This window comes from Crinia signifera, chromosome 1 (genome assembly GCF_055691185.1).
Source record: "Crinia signifera chromosome 1, ASM5569118v1, whole genome shotgun sequence".
NCBI lineage: Eukaryota > Metazoa > Chordata > Amphibia > Anura > Myobatrachidae > Crinia > Crinia signifera.
Window position 1 is genome coordinate 199,566,620 of NC_139217.1, and position 19,219 is coordinate 199,585,838.

A 19,219-nucleotide genomic window follows, 5' to 3' on the forward strand; every position below is an offset into this window, starting at 1 on the left:
ATCTAAAAATTGCAGTGTCAAATTAAAGCAGCCAGTATTTACCCTGCACAGAAACAAAATAACTTGCCCAAAATCTAGCTCTCTCTGCACATGCATGGCCACGGTCCTCTATACTCCCACTGCCCGATCTCTGCCCCTCCATCCATTTGGATGTGGGGTAGACTAGATCGCATTCTTTCCAGCTGAAATTGGAAGTTTTTATACTTTGTAATGGTTTTTAATTTCTGTGTACATTTGTGTTAACATAGCATTTAAATAAAAAAAGGAAATATGCAAAGGCAAAAAGATGGTAAGTAAATGCATTCTTTTATTTGTAAAACATGAAATTAATGTAATTCATATTTTTCACTCTTTAAAATGTCATTCCGTACTTTTATTTCTATGGCCTTGTCTTAAGCCAATAAATTATATAACTCTGTCTCATTTAAACAGTACAGTAAACCAGTGGCAATGGCAAGTTTGAAGTTTGAAAACATTTTAAACGATGTTGTTTAATGCAACCCCTCCCACCACTTAAAAGTATATATGGCGCAAATAAAAGAAAATGAGAATATAGCAGAATAATGCCCCCACATTTGCAGTAGAGCACAACATGAACAGTGAGGAACGCAGCTTTAGGCGTGAAGGCACTAAGACCTACTACACTCATTAAACACTCTAAAATAACAAGGAGCAGTAGCTTTATTGTAAAGCCCTTGTTCCGTTAAACTTTCCAGTCTTCGCATTGACAGTTATCTGATCTTTTCCTGATTTTGTGTTGGTGAAGTGGCTGTAGCAGCAGGTATCAGCCACAGAATTATATGTTCCAGCGCCACAAGCACTAGGGATAATTTGGACGCTGCACAGCAATGTTTTCGCTGAACAAGGATTAAGGGGAGCACCACAGAGAGGGAGGTGCGGAAATAACACTGTCAGAACCCTTAGACCACATTTCCAAACCGATCCATATTCCTAGTGACTGCATAGTATAATTATGGCAACAGCTCTAGAACCTACATAACTCCCTTTGATTTGCAGTCACATTGCCTACGGGCTTAATTAGGGAAATTACTAATTTATGGATTATTGTTTTCTGTAAAAAAGAAAAAAACCTTCGCAATGAAATCTCTAAATATCATCTTCTCTGCTGTCTTCATCATCCAGATCATCCTCTGCATCTATAGACTCCAAATCATCTTCATCATCCACCTGATGTAAAGGGACAGATCACATTAGCCCTAATTCCACTCTTTTCATGTTTAGTTTCTTTTTTTTTTTTAGCTCGAATTACTAAATAAATTACAACAGAATACAATAGGGACAAAAGTTGACAGCTCAACACAAAAAACGTGCATACTATCATAATGTATACACATGTATATCGACAATTATCAGTGATCTCTTACAACCTTTTCCAAAAGATAATAAAACTCTCAGATGTTACCTACTCACACCCCTTTTACATCGCAAATGCCGGGTTAATACCAGGGATTTGTATGCGGGTCCGTCCCGGGAGCAACCTGGCATTTGCAGTATTTGAAAAACAACACAGACATCTCCGAGTTCATTCACTCTGCAAGTTCAGAGGCATATCACTCGCGTAACCAGGAAGTATCCAACCGTACTTTCTGGAAATGTGACCGCTATGACTAGCAAAGGAATCTCACCATTAGAAGTGGGTTAGGACTAGTCTAATGGTGTGTACACACGATGAGATTCCTTTGCTATTGGACTTAAGATTTGATTGCTATGTAATCTTTGCTAACTCTATTTACATACAATTCTTGCGACCTACATTCGATTTGCACTATATAGTCATTGCTGCACTATTTGGCTTATTGATTTCAGCTGAACGGGAGTGTACATCGAATCAGGATAGAAAGCTTAAAAACATGTTCTATCTCCATATGATGTATATGCAATCCTGATTCAAATGTCAAATTGTGCCGTGTGTACAGAGCACTAGGGTAGGGGTGCTGAGGAGGTTTAGGGTGGGCGGGGGCCAGGTAGAAGTTCTACTTACCAGACCCCTAATTGGGTGGTCTCCATCGGAATGCTGCTGTCGACATCCTGTATGACAGTTATCCCTATGTATTCTGTGGGCCTTACCTGTTGTCCAAGTTCTTTCAATGTATTCTTCAGATGGAGGATTTTCTGGTCTTGATCAGCCAGAAGTATTAACAGATCATCTTGTTCCTTCTTGGACTCAGCCAGGTCCTGAACTAACTTCAGTTTCTCATCTTGTAAAATAGCTGTTGTACTGCGAGCTGAATCCAGCTCCTGTTTTAAAGAAAACTTCTCCTCAGACAATGTTTTTAGCTCTTCCTACAAGAAAAACAAAAGGTGGTAACTGCAAAATTAGTAGTAAGAGTAATGAGAACATATAGTAGTACACTGGTTTAGGAAGATCAGTGTACACAGGCCTGTAACCTTGTCATTTACTTTCCTTCCATATGCCTATCAATAGAAAAAAGTGGATGCAGTCTCAGACAACATTACACACATAATTATTTTATTTTTTTGGTGGGGGGGGGGGGGGCTGCAGTTGCTTGTAGGTGTCTTCTTCGAAGCGAATTAAGGGTCAGCTACAGATGTAGCCATGTTCACCCCCCCCCCCCCCCCCGACTAGTGTGCCCTTGAATGAGAAGTGCATATGGGCAGAGGCGGAGCGTGTGCCAATGAAGAGCTACATCTGTATGCATATCCAATATACTAGTATGGCACAGTCTAGAGGAGTTTAATAAGTGAGCAGTGTCCAGAAGATAGCTGGCTGACTGTGTGTATATTATACCATTTTCAAATGATTAAATCATTTTAAAGACCCTTTCTAAGCAGCAAGATGTCTTCAGTTACTGTAACTCAACCATGCTCTCTAACTGAATGAAAACACGCCTAATTGTAATCCTAGTGAGTATGTACACATACAGTAATAATTTTTGTCTGTGGATGCATTTTTTTTTCTTCTTCAAATAACTGGGTTGTAAAATAAGATATAATGAAAGTTCTTTCAGTGCTTAGATCATTTTATCTTAATATTATGTTATTTGTAAGCAGACAAACCTTTGAAGAAGTAAGCTCCTGCTGCAAGCTTGCCACCTTCTCTTCATAGGCATTATCTTTGGAAGCAGCTGGTACTGTATTATCAGAGGACAAGCTTAGAACCTATGAGGTGGAGAAAGTATGCAGACATCCTTGTGAAGGTGAATAAATGCAGAAAGACAAACTAAGACATGACAACCTTCTTTTCATTCTACAGTTTCACTATCACAGAGGTAATCAATTTCACATGGAAAAAAAAAAGTTATCACGATTTTTGCCAGATGTTTACCTTCCGGCTATTCAATTCACCTAGGTGTTTCACCGACCTACTGTAGGTGTTTACAGAAAGAAAACAAGGCTGATTAGACTAGTTTATCACGGATTTTATTTGGAAAAAAAAAATCTCCAAAAACTGCTGGCATTTGGGGACAACTGAATAGCCCTGAGTCAGGTCAGTAAGCTGGGGTTAAACCACATCTATTTGAATACCAGTCTAAACCTGGGTACGTATTATCTGATTAATGAATTGAATGCTCCATTGTTTTGTTATCGACTATCTCTGTCCGTACATGTAGTCAAATCCTGACTATTATTTCAACATCAGCATGCTCCCAGACGTGGCCACTGATCAATATCGTTAATGATATAATTCAGTGAGTATGCTCTATATTGTTTGTCCAGGAGATCCAAGGTAAAATGGTACTTGTGTAGTTTCACGGCGCCAGCATGGCGCCGTGCTACTTCCGGGTTCTACGCTCGCCACAAACTATGTTAAAAAAAGTAACTTCACTCCATGCCAACATGGATAGTTCATACCCCCACTATCCATGATGGCATGGAGTTGATTTTAAATAGCGTGGCGAGCGTAGCGAGCCACCGAGCCTGCAGCGTGGGCGAGCAAAGTGAACCCCGCAAGGGGACTCAGACGCACGGCGCCATACTGGCGCCGTGAAACTACACAAGTACCGGTAAAATAGTTAACGATATAGTTCATGGACGATATTGTGTCATGTATACCAAGCTTTAATATGCGTTATGTTTACAAAAGCATTCCCTATTAGACTGTCTCATTTTTATCCACATACTATAGATGTCAGAACAAACACTGTAGTTTAAGTTATATATTTATGCTGATGCATTGTATAGAAACATCACCTCAATGGTAGATATACAAAGACAATATATACTGACCTCTAATTTTTCAAGAAGCTCCGTTCTTTCTGATTGTAGTCTGTTGATCTCTGTGGACTGAACATGTAGCTGGGATCTTAGAGTTTCCATCTCCTATGATTACAAAAGAATCACAAAACAAGTCAGATAAAATGTATGCAATAACACTATCAGTTTTTTTTATACCCTCTTAAGGTGCCCATACACGGGTCGACAGGGCAGTGCAATGAGATGCGCGCTCCTATGCACATCCCATCACACAGCACACAGTATGTGCAGCCCGTGCTATTAGTACTAGATTGCATCATATCTAGTACAAAAAGCATGGTGCAGTAGCACATTGTATGCTTTTTGGGTACTTGTTTCCTAGCACGGCCACCACGATTTTTATCGTGGTGGTCGTGTCGGACGCATACCAAAACGCACACGACGCGATGTACCCGATTTCTCCATAGGCTTCAATGTTAAATTATTTTAACATTGAAGCCTATGGAGAAATCGGGTCCATCGTGTCCATAGGCTTCAATGAGTCCATTTAACATAGTAAAAAAATGGTAAAAGGGCCAATATGGGCCAATATGGGCCATTTCTCATTGGGTATGGCCCTGTCATGTGTGTAAAAAATAATGGCCGCCACCCCCACGATTGACGCAAACCCGAAGCGTGGCGAGCGCAGCGAGCCCACGAGGGGCGGCGGTGCGCGTCCTCCGACCTTTTCATTCCCCTACTATCCACGTCGGCGTGGAGTTGAGAATAGATTAGTGTGGCAAGCGCAGCGAGCCACCAAACCCGAAGCGTGGCGAGCGCAGCGAGGGGACGCTGATACCTTCACAGATCCCTGCGTCTTCTCGCGGGCTTCACAGGTATCAGCGTCCGCTCGCCACACTAATCTATACTCAACTCCACGCCGACGTGGAGAGTAGGGGAATGAAAAGGTCGGAGGACGCGCACCGCCGCCCCTCGCGGGCTCGCTGCGCTCGCCACGCTTCGGGTTCGCGTTAATCGTGGGGGTGGCGGCCACAATGGGGGGCCATTATTTTTTACATACATGACGGGGCCATAGCCAATGAGAAATGGCCCTTATTCGGCCTTTTCCCATTTTTTACTATGTTAAATGGACTCAGTTTCAATGTTAAAATAATTTAACATTGAAGCCTATGGACAAATCGGGTCCATCGCATAGGCTTCAATGTTAAATATTTTAACATTGAAGCCTATGGGGAAATCGTGGGCATCGCGTCGCATCGTGTGCCTTAAAGTTAAGGCACACGATGCCCGCGATTGTGGCCATGATAAGAAACAAGTACCTCTTTTTGTACTAGATGCTATGCAATCTAGTATTAAAAGCACTGAGTTTATTGCACCGTGTATGGGCACCTTAACAGATATATTTAGGAAGACAAAGTTCTATTGAAGATGGAGCAACCAATCACATCCTATTATCATCTAGAAGATGCTAAATAAGAGGTAGAATCTGAATGGTTGCTATGGGCACCATGCCATCTTCAATAGAACTCCCATAGGCAGCAAATCGCATGTGGTGCCCAAGAAAAAAACTTGCATTTTAATGGTCCACATGATCGAGATGTTGCATTCCGAAATGGCACATCCAACATAATTTTGTCTCAATGGACGGTATTCAATGCCTCGGCGAGGGGATTTTCTACGGCAAGGATGGCTTATTTTCGGCGAGAAAATCCCCCTCGCGTCCAACCCCCTTGCTGTTTTCAATGTTTGGCTTGAATCCTGATCCCCTTAAACGGCAAGGTCCGCTGCATATTGTGGCAAGCCCCGCTGTTTTAATGGCCACACTTGCTGTTTCGGCAGTCTAGGACCCCCTTTTAGGCAATATTTTGATACGTTTCATATGCTGGAACGGAGCCATCATTACAATACAGTCTTCAATTCAAATTTTTTTTTTTTTAAATAGCCAGGGGTTATAAAGGGTTAAGCTTAATACCCTAACACTAATAAACACTCAACCTCAAGCACCTTGAGGAGCAAGTACAAAAATAATAAGTAAAAATAATTAATCCTGACCAAACATTAATACTCTAACCGTAATACCACCACAATTAATATTACCCTTCATCTTAACCCTGGTCGCTTATACGCTAATACCAACTTTAACCCCTAACCCTAATAACCGTACCTTAAAAGGGCAGACTTAATGATGCAAATGCTTTTCTGCCCTCAAATTCTCTTATACAGAACAAATTTTTTTTAGCATAATAAAAACACAAATTTAGCATATCCTCTGTCATTTCATATAAAAAAACATTGCTTCAATATTTGCCAGTTTCATAGAAATTCATCAGAAATAGTACTTCCTTTTACACCTACATCAAAATACCTGATCTATAGGTGTGGTGGTTATGTAGGGATGACAAATCAAAGATACCTTTTGCAGCTCAGCAACTTGCTCAGAAACTCCACTCATTTGCTCTGTCTGACCACTTGCTGGACTGTGCTTCTGAAAACCAAAAAAACACATCAAAATGTTACTTTAAATCTGGGGCCTCAAACTTGCGGCACTCAGTGTTTTAACCCGGCATTCTGGCAGAAGCCTTTTAGAACTGAACGGAGGATTTTGGCACTTACCACTAAATTAATTTTTCTAACTACATCTGAGGAACAGAGATTTACCTTCGGGTGTAAAGGGCACTGTCCAAGATGGTTGGGGCATGTAGAATGTGCATCTATCAGCATCTCATATATTGGATAAATTATATAAAAAGGTGGTTGTGGGAGGGATGTACTAAAGTGAAAATGCGGTAAAATCACTGTATTCTGCATTTTTACCGCATTTCCAAATGCACTAAAGCCCCTCTGCCGGGGCTTCGTCACGGAGGGAATTGCCAGCAAAAACCTGGCGATTCCCTATAGCTGCTCTTCATGGTGCTGTTTGGAGGGATCTGTCATGGATCCCTCCCAGCATGCCTGGCAGCTGTCACTGTGCGCATGCGCAGAGGGACTTCCGGGTCTCACACCCCGAAAATCCAGCGCTAGAGCCTCATCTTAAATCGGAAAAGCTGTCCTGTGCATTAATTATCGCATATGTTAGTGCATATGCAATGATCAACAATTCGGTACCAGACGAATGGTGGCGGTAAAATAGCACATATGTTAGAGAATCTTCCCCATTGTCTTTTAAAAGCTACCGAATACACTGAGGCCTCCATCTTCCTACATTCGCAGAACTGAAGGTAGTCACACAGGGGATTCCTGCCACTAAACTCATTTAACAGTTTAGCTACACTTAGGGGGGTATGCAATGTGCCGCCGCTATTTCCAACGTGGAAAAAAGCGGTGGTTCCCTATTCAATGCTGTCTTTATCGACAGCATTGAAGTGGGATCATGGCAGAACGGGCCCAACTTTAGAAGCTGTTGGGCCCGTTCTGCCGATAATGGCCATGGATTGTCGCGATCCCGGGTGCAGATCGGCAATCCACGGCCAGTTTTGCAGCCACGCCCCCTTTGCGCCGAGCGGCAGGTGGGACATTGAATCCCACCTGACGTTCTGCGGTCGATCAGACCGCAAACAAGCTGTCGGTGGGGATCGACAGCCGTGATCCCAGATTGCATACCCCCCTATGTGTTCAAGTGACTTTATGAAAATTGGGGCCTAAATAGAAGGCATAGTGGTAGAAAAATGACCAACACACATATGGGAATATGTATTAATACTTTTAATTAAGTGGAGATTTATAGCAACCAAACAACTTGGTAATTGGCTTGCATAGAATACAGTCACTGCAGAATTAATGTTGTTTGTCCCTTTCTGTTTGGTTTTTGTTTTGTTTGACATGTACGTCCGCCCTATCTTAAATAATTAAAAATGAAAAGTTAAGTTTTAAATCAGAAACAAAGAGTGCCCCACAAAAAGAGTCCACTTTCCCTTCTCCCTTCCATAGAATACAGTCATTAATGTAATGTGATTCTAACCATAGTGTATATTAAAAATGTATATACAAGTAAGAATAGCTTAATTATTGGAATATACGATTTTAAATGTTTAGACATTGTAGTGACCTGTGTAGCTTGTGTTTAACTGAAATAATATGGGCCATATACTATCCCTCTGAATGACCCCTTTGTAGCAAATCTAATTGAATTTATTTACACACCTCTATTGCTTCTTGGGTACTTGTTTCCTAGCACGGCGCCTGCGATTTTGATTGTATCCATCGGGTCCTAAAAAATCGTGTCGATCGCACTGCATGCAACCAAATCGCATGCGATGCGATCGATGTGATTTTTACATCGGAACCAATGTAAAATGGTCCGAGACCCGATTTTACATTGGGCCCAATGTTAAATGCCCCCCAGACCCCAATTTTCATTGTATACCCACCCTGATGGGTCAAATGCCCCCCCATTGTTAATGCCACCCCGAAGCATGGTGAGCGCAGCGAGCCCGCGATGGGCGGCGGTACGCGTCCTCCGACCTTTTCATACCCCCACTATCCACTTTGGCGTGGAGTTGATTTTATATAGTGTGGCGAGCGCAGCGAGCCCCGCGAGGGGACGCTCGCCACACTATATAAAATCAAATCCGCGCCGACGTGGATAGTGGGGGTATGAAAAGGTCGGAGGACGCGTACCGCTGCGCTCGCCACGATTCCGGTTGGCGTTCATCATGGGGTGACGTTAACAATGGGGGGGGGGGGGGGACATTTCACATGTAAAATACCCATAAGAGTGGGTATACAATGAAAAATCGGGTCCATTGGCCCATTTAACATTGTTCCCTATGTAAAACTTAAGGCGTGCGATGGACGCGATTTTTTAATTGTCAGGGAAAAGGCTAAAAATAGCCCTGATATCGCGTCGGTCGTGTCCATCGCATACCTTAAGTTAAGGTATGCGATCACCTGCAACGGGTGCCGTGCTAGGAAACAAGTACCGTTTCTTGTTCCAATATGTCTAGGGCATGCTCAATTAGCAAATAGAGATGCGGTTTTCCCAGTTACAGATCCTTATTAACCAAGTATAAACAAATTAATGTACTTTACGTCCAAGGATACAAAATAATAGAATAGTCCACAGGATATTTAAACAGATGCTATTTAGCAAAGACTGTATATGTTTAGCAAATGCAATCGAGCTATTGTCCAGCTATGCTGCAGGACAGGATACAAATGTTTATGGTGATACAGACCAGGTGTACTTTAAAGGGAATAAACAAAGGAAGGCCAGATTTTACAACATCCTGGGAACCAATATTTTCCATGGGAACTAGGGAGTCTCAGTTATGAAAGTTTAGAATAAAAGATAAGAGGTAGTCAGCCAGGAAGCTAGTGAGAGAAGAGGTCAGAAGGAGAAGGTGAGATCTGGGAAGGATTCTAAGCAAGGTAGCTATCCATTTTGCCCTCACATGTAACTTGTAAGTACATCATTTATGTTAGTTTTGTAGCAGTATAAGTCTGTCAATTGTTTAATGACATTTTATGTAATATAAGCAAGGAGGCGTATATAAATATATATAGAATAGTATATACATCAATTACTGTGTTACTGTAAGGGTTTGTTTGGCCTGTAAATAAATATCATTCCATTGGAGCTAAACTTACAAGTCTTGGGGGCAGATTTATTAAGCTTGGAGAAGAGATAAACTGGAGATAAAGCGGAGAAAAGGTAAAAGGAGATAAAGCACCAGCCAATCAGCTGTGTTTGAAAAAGACAGTTGGGAGCTGATTGGCTGTGCTTTATCTCCTTTTACCTTTTCTCCGCTTTATCTCCAGTTTATCTCTTCTCCAAGCTTAATAAATCTGCCCCTCTAACTCTTATATTTTGGGAATCAGGTGATGACAAGTACTCTGCATATTGTATTGTAAAGTATATTAGAATATAATTGCAGATGTCAAATATATATGTTATTATATTAATAAAATATATAATAAATATATTTTATATAATATTTTACTCTCAATAATTATTATTGGGAGAAGAGAGATATACGATTCCTAAAACTCAACAGTTTGAAACATCTCCTCCATAGAAAAATAGTGGTCATCGTTCAACCAGATATACAGATCAGATAATGATTCAATCCGGTTAAAGAACAGGGACAAAAAAGGGTCATATCACGGATGTTAATATATCACCTTAAATTCCTCACACAATCACTCTGCTAATGAATTTGATCTCACCCTGATCAATCACCATCTTCTATTGTGGGAATCAGGAGGTTCTGAAACCCCTATCCTCATTATATTAAGACTTATATTAAGCCATCAACTATCTTCTTAGAAGTATTTTTTTTCATTCTAGCATAATGCCCGCTCTACCTATCTCTGCAGGGGAATTCACACCCCCACACACACGCACTTCCCAATGCTGAAAACACTGGCTACAACCGTTGAAAGGAAGACATCAAGGCAACAACTACGCCAACTGGAAACTTACAATTAATTCCTTAGTGGCTTGCAGAATGGGTGTCAAAGCAATTCCCACTAATTTGTCATAAAAATAATGATTTAACAAAAAAGTTCAGACTTGCTCTGGAGCTGCGTAAAATCACTGCATTTCAATCTCTTTCTTCTGATTATTTTTACATTTCCCACTTGTAACTGCATTCTCCCTATGGCTTCTCCACATAATTATGCTAACCACTTTAAAATATGTATCTATGTAAATTGATATACTGTGTATTAGCCTGTAATCATGTATTCTGTTGTCAGATCTATACCCTTGTATGGTGCTACTGAACCCCTGTAAATACACGATAATAAAAGAGTATGGCTAGATTTGCTTTGTTTTATCTCTGGTCTCATGCAATGCAGTAAAGGCCCATACACACTGGGTGACTGAGCGGTGAGCAGCTCAGTTTTATCATTTGAGCTGCTTTCAGCTCCAAAGACACCCAGTGTGTATGGGCAGGCAAAGAACGCTGATACGCGCTCCTGCATCATCGCAGGTGGTTTCCGTTCGTCTGCTGGTTTTTCTATGGAAAGCCTTTCAAAATGGTGAAAATTACTCAGTGTGTATGGACCTTAAGTCACTTGCATTGTGTAAAAACACACAAATGCACACTCACACCCCTTATGCTGGCACGTCCCTCTATTAAAGACTTTCTACTGAATCAATGTTTGGACCACAAGACCACTGTTTGGAAACCATGTAAGAGGATGTGAATTACAATAATAAACCTTTAACAATATCACTTGTTAGAAAATGCCTATTTACAGTTCCGCAAATTACTACATAGTAATAATAAAGAAGGAATATTTTTCACTACAGAAACATATTACTTGGACACTTACCAAGGTCTCCACCAGTACATTCTTCTCTGAAAGCTCTCCTTGCAGCAGTTCATGTTGTTTTTTCAATTCTTCTATTTCTTCCTTTAACCGACTGACCTCTTCAGACTGGAACCCATTAACCTGTGCATTGATGTTATGAGCGTTGTGATGCTGGCTGTCCTTTCCTGTTATGAAGCCACAGAAGAGAATGTCTGAAACTCCAATTCAACACACATGTAAATATGGCCCAGAGTATCAATGTGGGTTACCAGAGTAAAGAACAGGAAATATGCTGGAATAAGAGGTTACATACTGGAAGTGTTCCAAAATGACACAGTAAGAGCCTTTAGGGGTGAATTCAATGATGCCGATATGCAAATTACAGCAAAATTGTGTCTGTTTTTGCACAGAGTAGATGAAAACCGTATTCCATCTATTTAATGGTTTTAATCCACATCCACGTCTTTATGCTCTGAAATGGGCGCTTATTCAAAAGTTCAAAGAGCAGACGCGAATCTTGGCTGTTTCCCTGCGAAAACAGCGGGGATTGAATACTCAATACCCATTATTTCCAAGGATTGGGAATTCTTGGGAAACGTTTAATACCCCTTTTATTCTGAGTCATACACAACCCTCAGACCTGACCACGGTCACAAAATCGTAAGCCGTTCGAGTATTGAATGACTGCACATGCGCATGGATCATAGCACTTATGCGCAAGGCCAAACAATGACAAAATTCAGCGATAACTTTTTCCACAATGCCTCGCAACTTAACGGACAGGAAGCTGGTGTTTGGGGGGTGGTAAGCTGACATTTTTCTGGGAGTGTCTAGTAAAATACGCAGGCCTGCCTAGCTGTTTTCAGGGAGGGTGTATGAAGTCAGCTCTGGCCTCGACCAGGCGGTCTCTGTCGCAGATTTGTGGAAGGGTCAGAGTTCCGCACACTTGCAAAGACTGGGAAAAATCATTAGATGGTGAGTAAGTTGCGAATGTATGTGCAGATCGGCAATCAATTCACAAGTCATTTGCAAAGTTGTACAGGGTGAAATTTCTGATTGCAGAAAATTTGCAATGCAGCAATCAGGTCTGAATCAGCTCCCAAGGGGGAAGTTTACTAAGATGGGAGTTCTATTTCACATGGGATGTTGCTATTTCTTATGTATTTAGCACCCTCTAGAACAGCGTTTCGAAAACGGTGGGTCCTGACCCCAAAATGGGTTCTGACCTTCTCAGCATGGGGTCGCGACTCCATGTTGATGACTTTTCTAACCTCAGTCAGTGATTCAAGAAGTCTGAAAAATCTGTTGAGTTGCCTGTTATTATAGAGTCCTCCCATCATTTTGTGCCTCCACAATGCTGCCATGTTTGTGCGGTCTGCTGACTACACATGTGATGCGATGACCTTCTGTAGTAACTTGCTGGGGTCCTGTAATTATTTTTATTGTCTGATGGGGTCCCAGAGCAAAATAGTTTGAGGACCCCTGCGCTAGAAGATAATAAAAAGGATCTGATTGGTTTTCCATAGCAACATCCCATGTGAAACAGAACTTCTGGGAGGTAGCTATTCACAGCTGCACGAAAATGGTTGGTCTTAGGGAAGTGTTAAGTTTCAACGAAACAGCAAGCGGTTTATTTTTGGAATTTAAATTGCTATAAATTGGTGTTTTTGTCCGATGCACATGCACAGATGTACTGTACACCAGGGTCAACTGTGACCATGTTCATAATTGTATTGTTAGGACTGGAAAAAAGACCAGCCACACAAATAACTCAAATCCTACTTATACTTAACAGCAGCCACATCACTGTTTCAGTAAGCCAGGCTAAAAATTTAGAATGTTGGCACCAATGAATTAAACAGCCAGGAATACTAGATATTTGGAAAGCTTGAGATACATATCCAAGCTTAGTTCTACAGAGAGAGAAATAAATAAATAGGGCTTCAACAGGAAAAGAAATACAAGGACTAATACTTATTATGCCTGATGCAAATGAGCTACAGTGTAGCGTCTTTTTTCACATGAATGTGCATCAATGTAGGGGTGCATTGAGGCTAGGTGTATACCTCTATACCAACCAAACCATCTAAGGATATGCATCCATACATTCAACTGAACTTTTTAGGAGAATATTGTAAATTTTGTACTCAGGGCCGGCGCCACCACTAAGCATGGAGGGTGAGCGGCGCCAACTATCGCTTCTCTCACCGGCCCTGTTTGTACTGTACTTATTCTTCAACATTTTAGATTAGCATTATATTTTTACATACATATTTACAATTTACCATTGTGGAAAATAAAAACCATCATACCTAGTTGTACCTTGAGAAGGTTGTACTGATCTTTGTGCTGTTGAATTTGGGCCAGCTGCTGAGAAATCGTAGTCTGGAACTGTTCATTTTTAGCTTGCAAGGAAAAAACGGTTTGCTTCAGTTCTTCTACTTGTGTATCCTGCACAATAAAATGCAGGTTAGGGAAACATACTGTACAGTGGGTAACTGTTAGTTTAGTCATTAAAACTGGGTCTGAAACTAGCAATGTTCCCGGAGAATGTGGTAATGAGAACATCTAAGCTATAATTGGAAACAGAAAAAGCAAGAGCAAAAACGAACTCCACCCAAGAAGTCAGACTACATATTTTTAAACCCGCTTTCATCATTTGATACAGGAGAGGAAAGATCTTATTGGTGTAAACTCACCCTAGCTTAGACACATTAAGCCTGTATCTTGCTAAATGCAATAAGCTTACTTGGTTGTTTAAAAGTGTCACCTTGTTGTAGTTTCTACATGTATATTTAAGCCAAAAAGGATATTACACATCACACAGTACTGTGGGCGCAGTCTATCTGCTGCTCCAGTTACTAACAGAGGGCTGGTTATAGCTGAATATGTAGCTCTGACTTATGTAATCCTACCACTTGCCATGTATCAGCAAACTGGAAACGAGGGAATCAGGGCTGATTTACTGGCATTGTGGGTCCTAGGCAAAGCAATGCACTGGGGCCTCTACTTAAGTAAAAAAAAAATTGTAAAAATCATAACTCCCTGCGGTGCCTCTCCAGTAACGGTTTGGCTGCCGGCTGGCAGAGAAGGGTTCCGGACAGCTCTACTTTTGTGTAATTCACAACCAAAACAGCCAGGCAGCAATCTCTACTAGCCTCACAAGAAATTCCAAAGGCCCCAGCAAACCCTTCCTCGAAAGATCTCTAGATTTGTGGGGCCTAAGGGCAGCTGCCCACTAAGCCCATACATTTGGATGGCACTGGATGGAACCACATGTGGGCAGTGTATCTAGAATTGCAGCTTTCCTGTGTGGTAAAAGTGCTGTAACAGAAAACTACACAAACCCTCCCATGACCTCTTATTGTACCATTTTAACAAAGGCAAGCCATTATTTATCAGGAGAGTGAGTGAATATGCTTTTTTATTTTAAATATGTCTATTTCAGATTTTTCTTCATTCAGATAGCACAGTATCAATACATATGACAACAAAAAAACACACATGGGGATGAATCCACAACGTTCAACACTGAAGATTAGCACATACACATAGTTTAAGGAATCATGAGAATACTTCTAGCAGGCAAGTGGTGATCGGGGAGCAGTCGGGGGCTCAGCATCTACCAAAACCATTGGGCACTAAACCATGAATACATAATATATTGGGATAGCAGCTACCTACTCCATATATAATCAATACTCATGAGGGTAGATCTGCTAAAGTTTAAAACCTCTTAGTCCCACAGTTTCATATAGCAGTTACTCACAGGCAGCAAAGCAATGGCCTAAAGGTGCCAATCAAGTTCATATAATGCAAACCTACTGTAGTTTATAGTTACAGTATTAAGGTCATAACAGTTAAAAATAAAGAATGTAATATAAGGACACAGAAACTCCATGTAAGTATTTCAAAAGCAGTATGAGTAGTGAATATAAAATGTATAGTGCTATGAAATATGCTACACGTATTATGTGTAATGAGGTTAATGCATTTTTAGATTGTTTTTTTTTAAAGTTCCAAAAATCTAAACAAAAACAAAGAAACCCGAATCTCCACTATTACCTGTTCCCGGATGACTGTTTTGTAATGAGATATAATGTTATCATGTTGTTCCAGGGACTTTTTAACTTCCTCCTCTTTCTTGTCCTCTTCAGTAGACTTGTAGATAGCTTTGATAATAACCGCTGTAGGCAAAATCAACTGTTAATATTCTTTTCTTTTTTTTCTCATAATTGCATACACTGCAACATTACTTATTCCATTAAGTAGAGTTTCTAGACTGTAGAGGTGGGGATGCAGCACAGTTCAAAATTCCAATAGGGGAATTACACCAATGCCAGAGTCCCTGCCGCCTATGTTCGGCAGCGCTTGGTGTGGTGAATCAGATCTCATACTCTCTATATCAACTCTCCCTTTAACTTTGCATATAATGTGTTCACAAGGATAACAGACAGATACCTTCAGCTAAAAATCTGCATATTAATGCCTTACCCTCTAGATCCTTAACTAGTTTAGTGAACTCATGATCAAACATCATGTGATCAGGACTGGAGAAGCTTGGCTGGGGTTTCTGGGCAGCCTTTGAATAGTATTCATGCTTGGTGATGAAGCCCAGTTTCTCTGTGAAGTTTTCTTTTCCAATTCTCTTCTCTATCAACTGCTTTAACTTCTCTCTGAAGAGACATTGCAATTAGCTATGATAATAAAATGCAACCCAAGTAGCAACACACATTTATGCAAAAAAAATATATATATATGTATATACATACACATACACACACACACACACACACACACCCACACACTATTGAACACTCAAGTCCGACATTAGGTTTTTGTTGCTACCACAGATTAGATCTGATCAGAATCTAATTTAAGGAGAGACTAGCTTTGAGCAAGGCACAAGCATTTAGTGACCATAACTCAATATTGCCTGCAGTGACAGGGATAGGATGATGTATACTGTTGTGATGGTATGATGGGTAGTTTGGGTGCATATACTCCACTGATAGATTTCAAAGGAAAGAGCTTTTACTGGGAAACCTACTTTATGGAAGGAGCTGTCAAAGAATGTGCCAACCCAGTATAAGCTTCCTGTTACAGAATGTGTATGGCTGCAGGATGAATCTCTCTCAGCTACAGGTGTTAACATAGCTGTAGTTGGTGTCTATGTGGAGGCTAATGGGGTATATGATCTTCCCACTGTACAGTTCCAAGATGTTGCACATGTTCTCTTTATTCTGACCAGAACTCCCCCTAATAACTCAGTATAGTATTTCACATTTCACTATAAAGGTCTTCAGAATAAAAGAAGGCATGGACACACTTACTTGGTATTGTTTTCAAATGAGTTATCGTTGTAGTAAATACAGATGCCCAGCAGCAGGGCACATAGACCCTGAACCAGCTGCTCCTCTTCTCCAAGGTTCTCCGATATCTGCGCTGTGAGCTTAATTGGCCACTAAGGAAGAAACTAAACCGGAAATACAATCCATGGCTAAAAGGTCTGACATGGGATGTGCTAGTACTATGTAGGACTTCCCACACCTACTGTACCATGGGAGATGGGAATGCTTAATCACATTTGCAGTGCTGATTTGTCTCTAGATGTTGCATGTAAATGTACTGAACCAAGGACAGTTTGGGATTAAAAATTATCCTTATGAATTTTCTAGGTTTTACTGAATGCAAGCCCTGATGTAGTGCGATTTTAAACACATTTTTTTATCAATTACACCGCTGCAAAATTTTGTGTTCAGATACAATTATCTGAACAGTATCAATTACCTGAACAATTACAGTATCAAAACAACAACACTTTAGCATGAAGAGTGTGGGGTCATTGCATGTCAAATGGACCAGGTGTATCTAACTGGCCACCTACAATTTTGATAAAAATAGATTACATGACGGTTAGCATATATGTCAGACTAAGGGGGTCAATCCTATTAGCTGCAATGAGTTCACTAGTGCGAGGATGCAGCCTCAGCTCCAAGTGCAACCCCCCCCCCCCCCCCCCCCCCCATGTCAGAGACCTGGCTTATTGAGGAGTCGCTTCACCTCGCAAATAAATGCCAGGTCCCAGGTCCAAATCCCAGGGGGCGACTCATTTGTGATGTGAAGGGGTATTATTGCTCGTGTGCCCCTGTATTTTAATTTTTTTTAACCTGCAGACTTCAAAAGTATTATTAAAAGGAGATTCTGTTTAGCCATAGCCATAACAAAAGGTGTCACCTGAGAAATTCTTGTTCCTCCTCCTTTCACCTGTTGGAACCTGTGCCTGCTACTCCCCTCCACCATCATATGCCAGTCCAATGCTAGTGATGTAGCTATGTATGGAAGCTCCTTTGTGTTTAGGACCATGGGCAACTGTCCTGTTAATCTGGCATTACTTTATTTGCAGACCGTTTACAAGCAGAAACCAACCTCTAACAAAATATTACAATGAAGACTTAATTTTGTATTTATTTTCTTATTTACCTTAAAGAGCAGTATTCAATGAGTATAATCGCGATTAACAGTCGCCATGTTCCGGAGGGCTGGAGCCTTCGCTGCCAGCCCTCGCTGACACACTATTCAATGCCGCAGGGGCTCGCTGCCCCCGACGGCGAATGTTAACGCCGCAGGGAGCTGGGGGACGGCGGCAGGCAGGGAGATGGAAGTCTCCCTGCCTGCCCCAGAATGTTTCTGGGGAGGAGGGCTCCCCGGGACCCATGCAGCACAAGCTGCCCCCCGGAGAGCTAGCAGGGGACCGGGTAGGAGCCGCTAACACTGCTCCCGATCGTGCATATGTAATGATCAGGAGCAGTGAATATATGAATATGTAATGAGCGGCTCTCGGCTCCCGGCCCCCTGCTGGCTGTTATGTGTAAGAAAAAGAAAAAAATGATTTTTTTCTTTAAGTTCACATTCCACTTCACCATGAAAGATGGCGATTGCTACATGGTGACACACGGCGAAAATCACTTAGAAAGCAATTCGCCATCTTCTCATTGAATACACTCACAGCGAATCACATTGAAAAACTACAGCGAGTTGCAGAGACTATCAGACGGCGAATTGTCCGTCATTCACTGTTCGCAGACGGTGAAAAGTGCACGTTGATTAGGGTGAATCACTTTCTGACACAAAAAAATCACCTTCCAAAGTGAAAATATCACAAATTCACCATGAAACATGGCGAATTGGCCTCAATGAATACTACCCAAAGTGTTTCTATAGTAAGTTAATGATAATTAGCTCCACATTTCAATGTGTGGAGTTCTCTGCACATACAATAAAAAGGATACAAAAGGCACATTAGATGCATTGTGAAGGAAATGAGTGACTGCAATGGGGCAGCTGGATAACCAAGTACAGAGCAACATTAAAAGCCCGACTCTGGTCTGTACTTTACTACCCTGCAGAAAATCAATAAACATTTGTATTAAAATTAGACCTCACAAATAATCCCCATCTTCAAGTACCATATAAGACATTGCACCTAAACACTCAGGAATAACTGGGTACATGGAAGGCTACATCTGCTGCACAGCCAAAGTTTGAGATCTGAAGGCCCAATCAAGTAAAACTACTGTATATGGAGGGTCGTAACTGATACCAATATAAAGTATATGTTGCATACCATTTATATGCTGATCGTCTTAAACACTCAATATAACATGACTGTAGAATGGATATGGGACAAGACTGACCTTTCCTTACTCATCTTATAGATACTAGAGGGATATACTTGCAATTCTTTTAAATATACTCTAAAAAAAAGTTTATGGTAGAATAGTCC

General features: G+C 41.1%; 1 protein-coding gene across 4 annotated transcripts in view; it reads right to left on the reverse strand.

Annotated features, from left to right (window-relative positions):
• Positions 1-289: 289 nt before the first annotated feature.
• Positions 290-19,219, reverse strand: part of USO1 (USO1 vesicle transport factor) — a 63,279-nt gene continuing 44,349 nt past the window's right edge. For all 4 annotated transcript variants that reach the window (XM_083179147.1, XM_083179146.1, XM_083179149.1 and 1 more), the window contains 11 exons: positions 18,726-18,836; positions 16,767-16,885; positions 15,928-16,109; positions 15,499-15,620; positions 13,746-13,884; positions 11,455-11,618; positions 6,590-6,661; positions 4,210-4,302; positions 3,040-3,141; positions 2,089-2,304; positions 290-1,188 (listed from right to left, as the gene is read on the reverse strand). In XM_083179147.1, the coding sequence (XP_083035273.1) occupies positions 1,108-1,188; positions 2,089-2,304; positions 3,040-3,141; positions 4,210-4,302; positions 6,590-6,661; positions 11,455-11,618; positions 13,746-13,884; positions 15,499-15,620; positions 15,928-16,109; positions 16,767-16,885; positions 18,726-18,836 (1,401 nt within the window). In that variant the 3' untranslated portion in view covers positions 290-1,107. The remainder of the gene's footprint in view (positions 1,189-2,088; positions 2,305-3,039; positions 3,142-4,209; positions 4,303-6,589; positions 6,662-11,454; positions 11,619-13,745; positions 13,885-15,498; positions 15,621-15,927; positions 16,110-16,766; positions 16,886-18,725; positions 18,837-19,219) is intronic.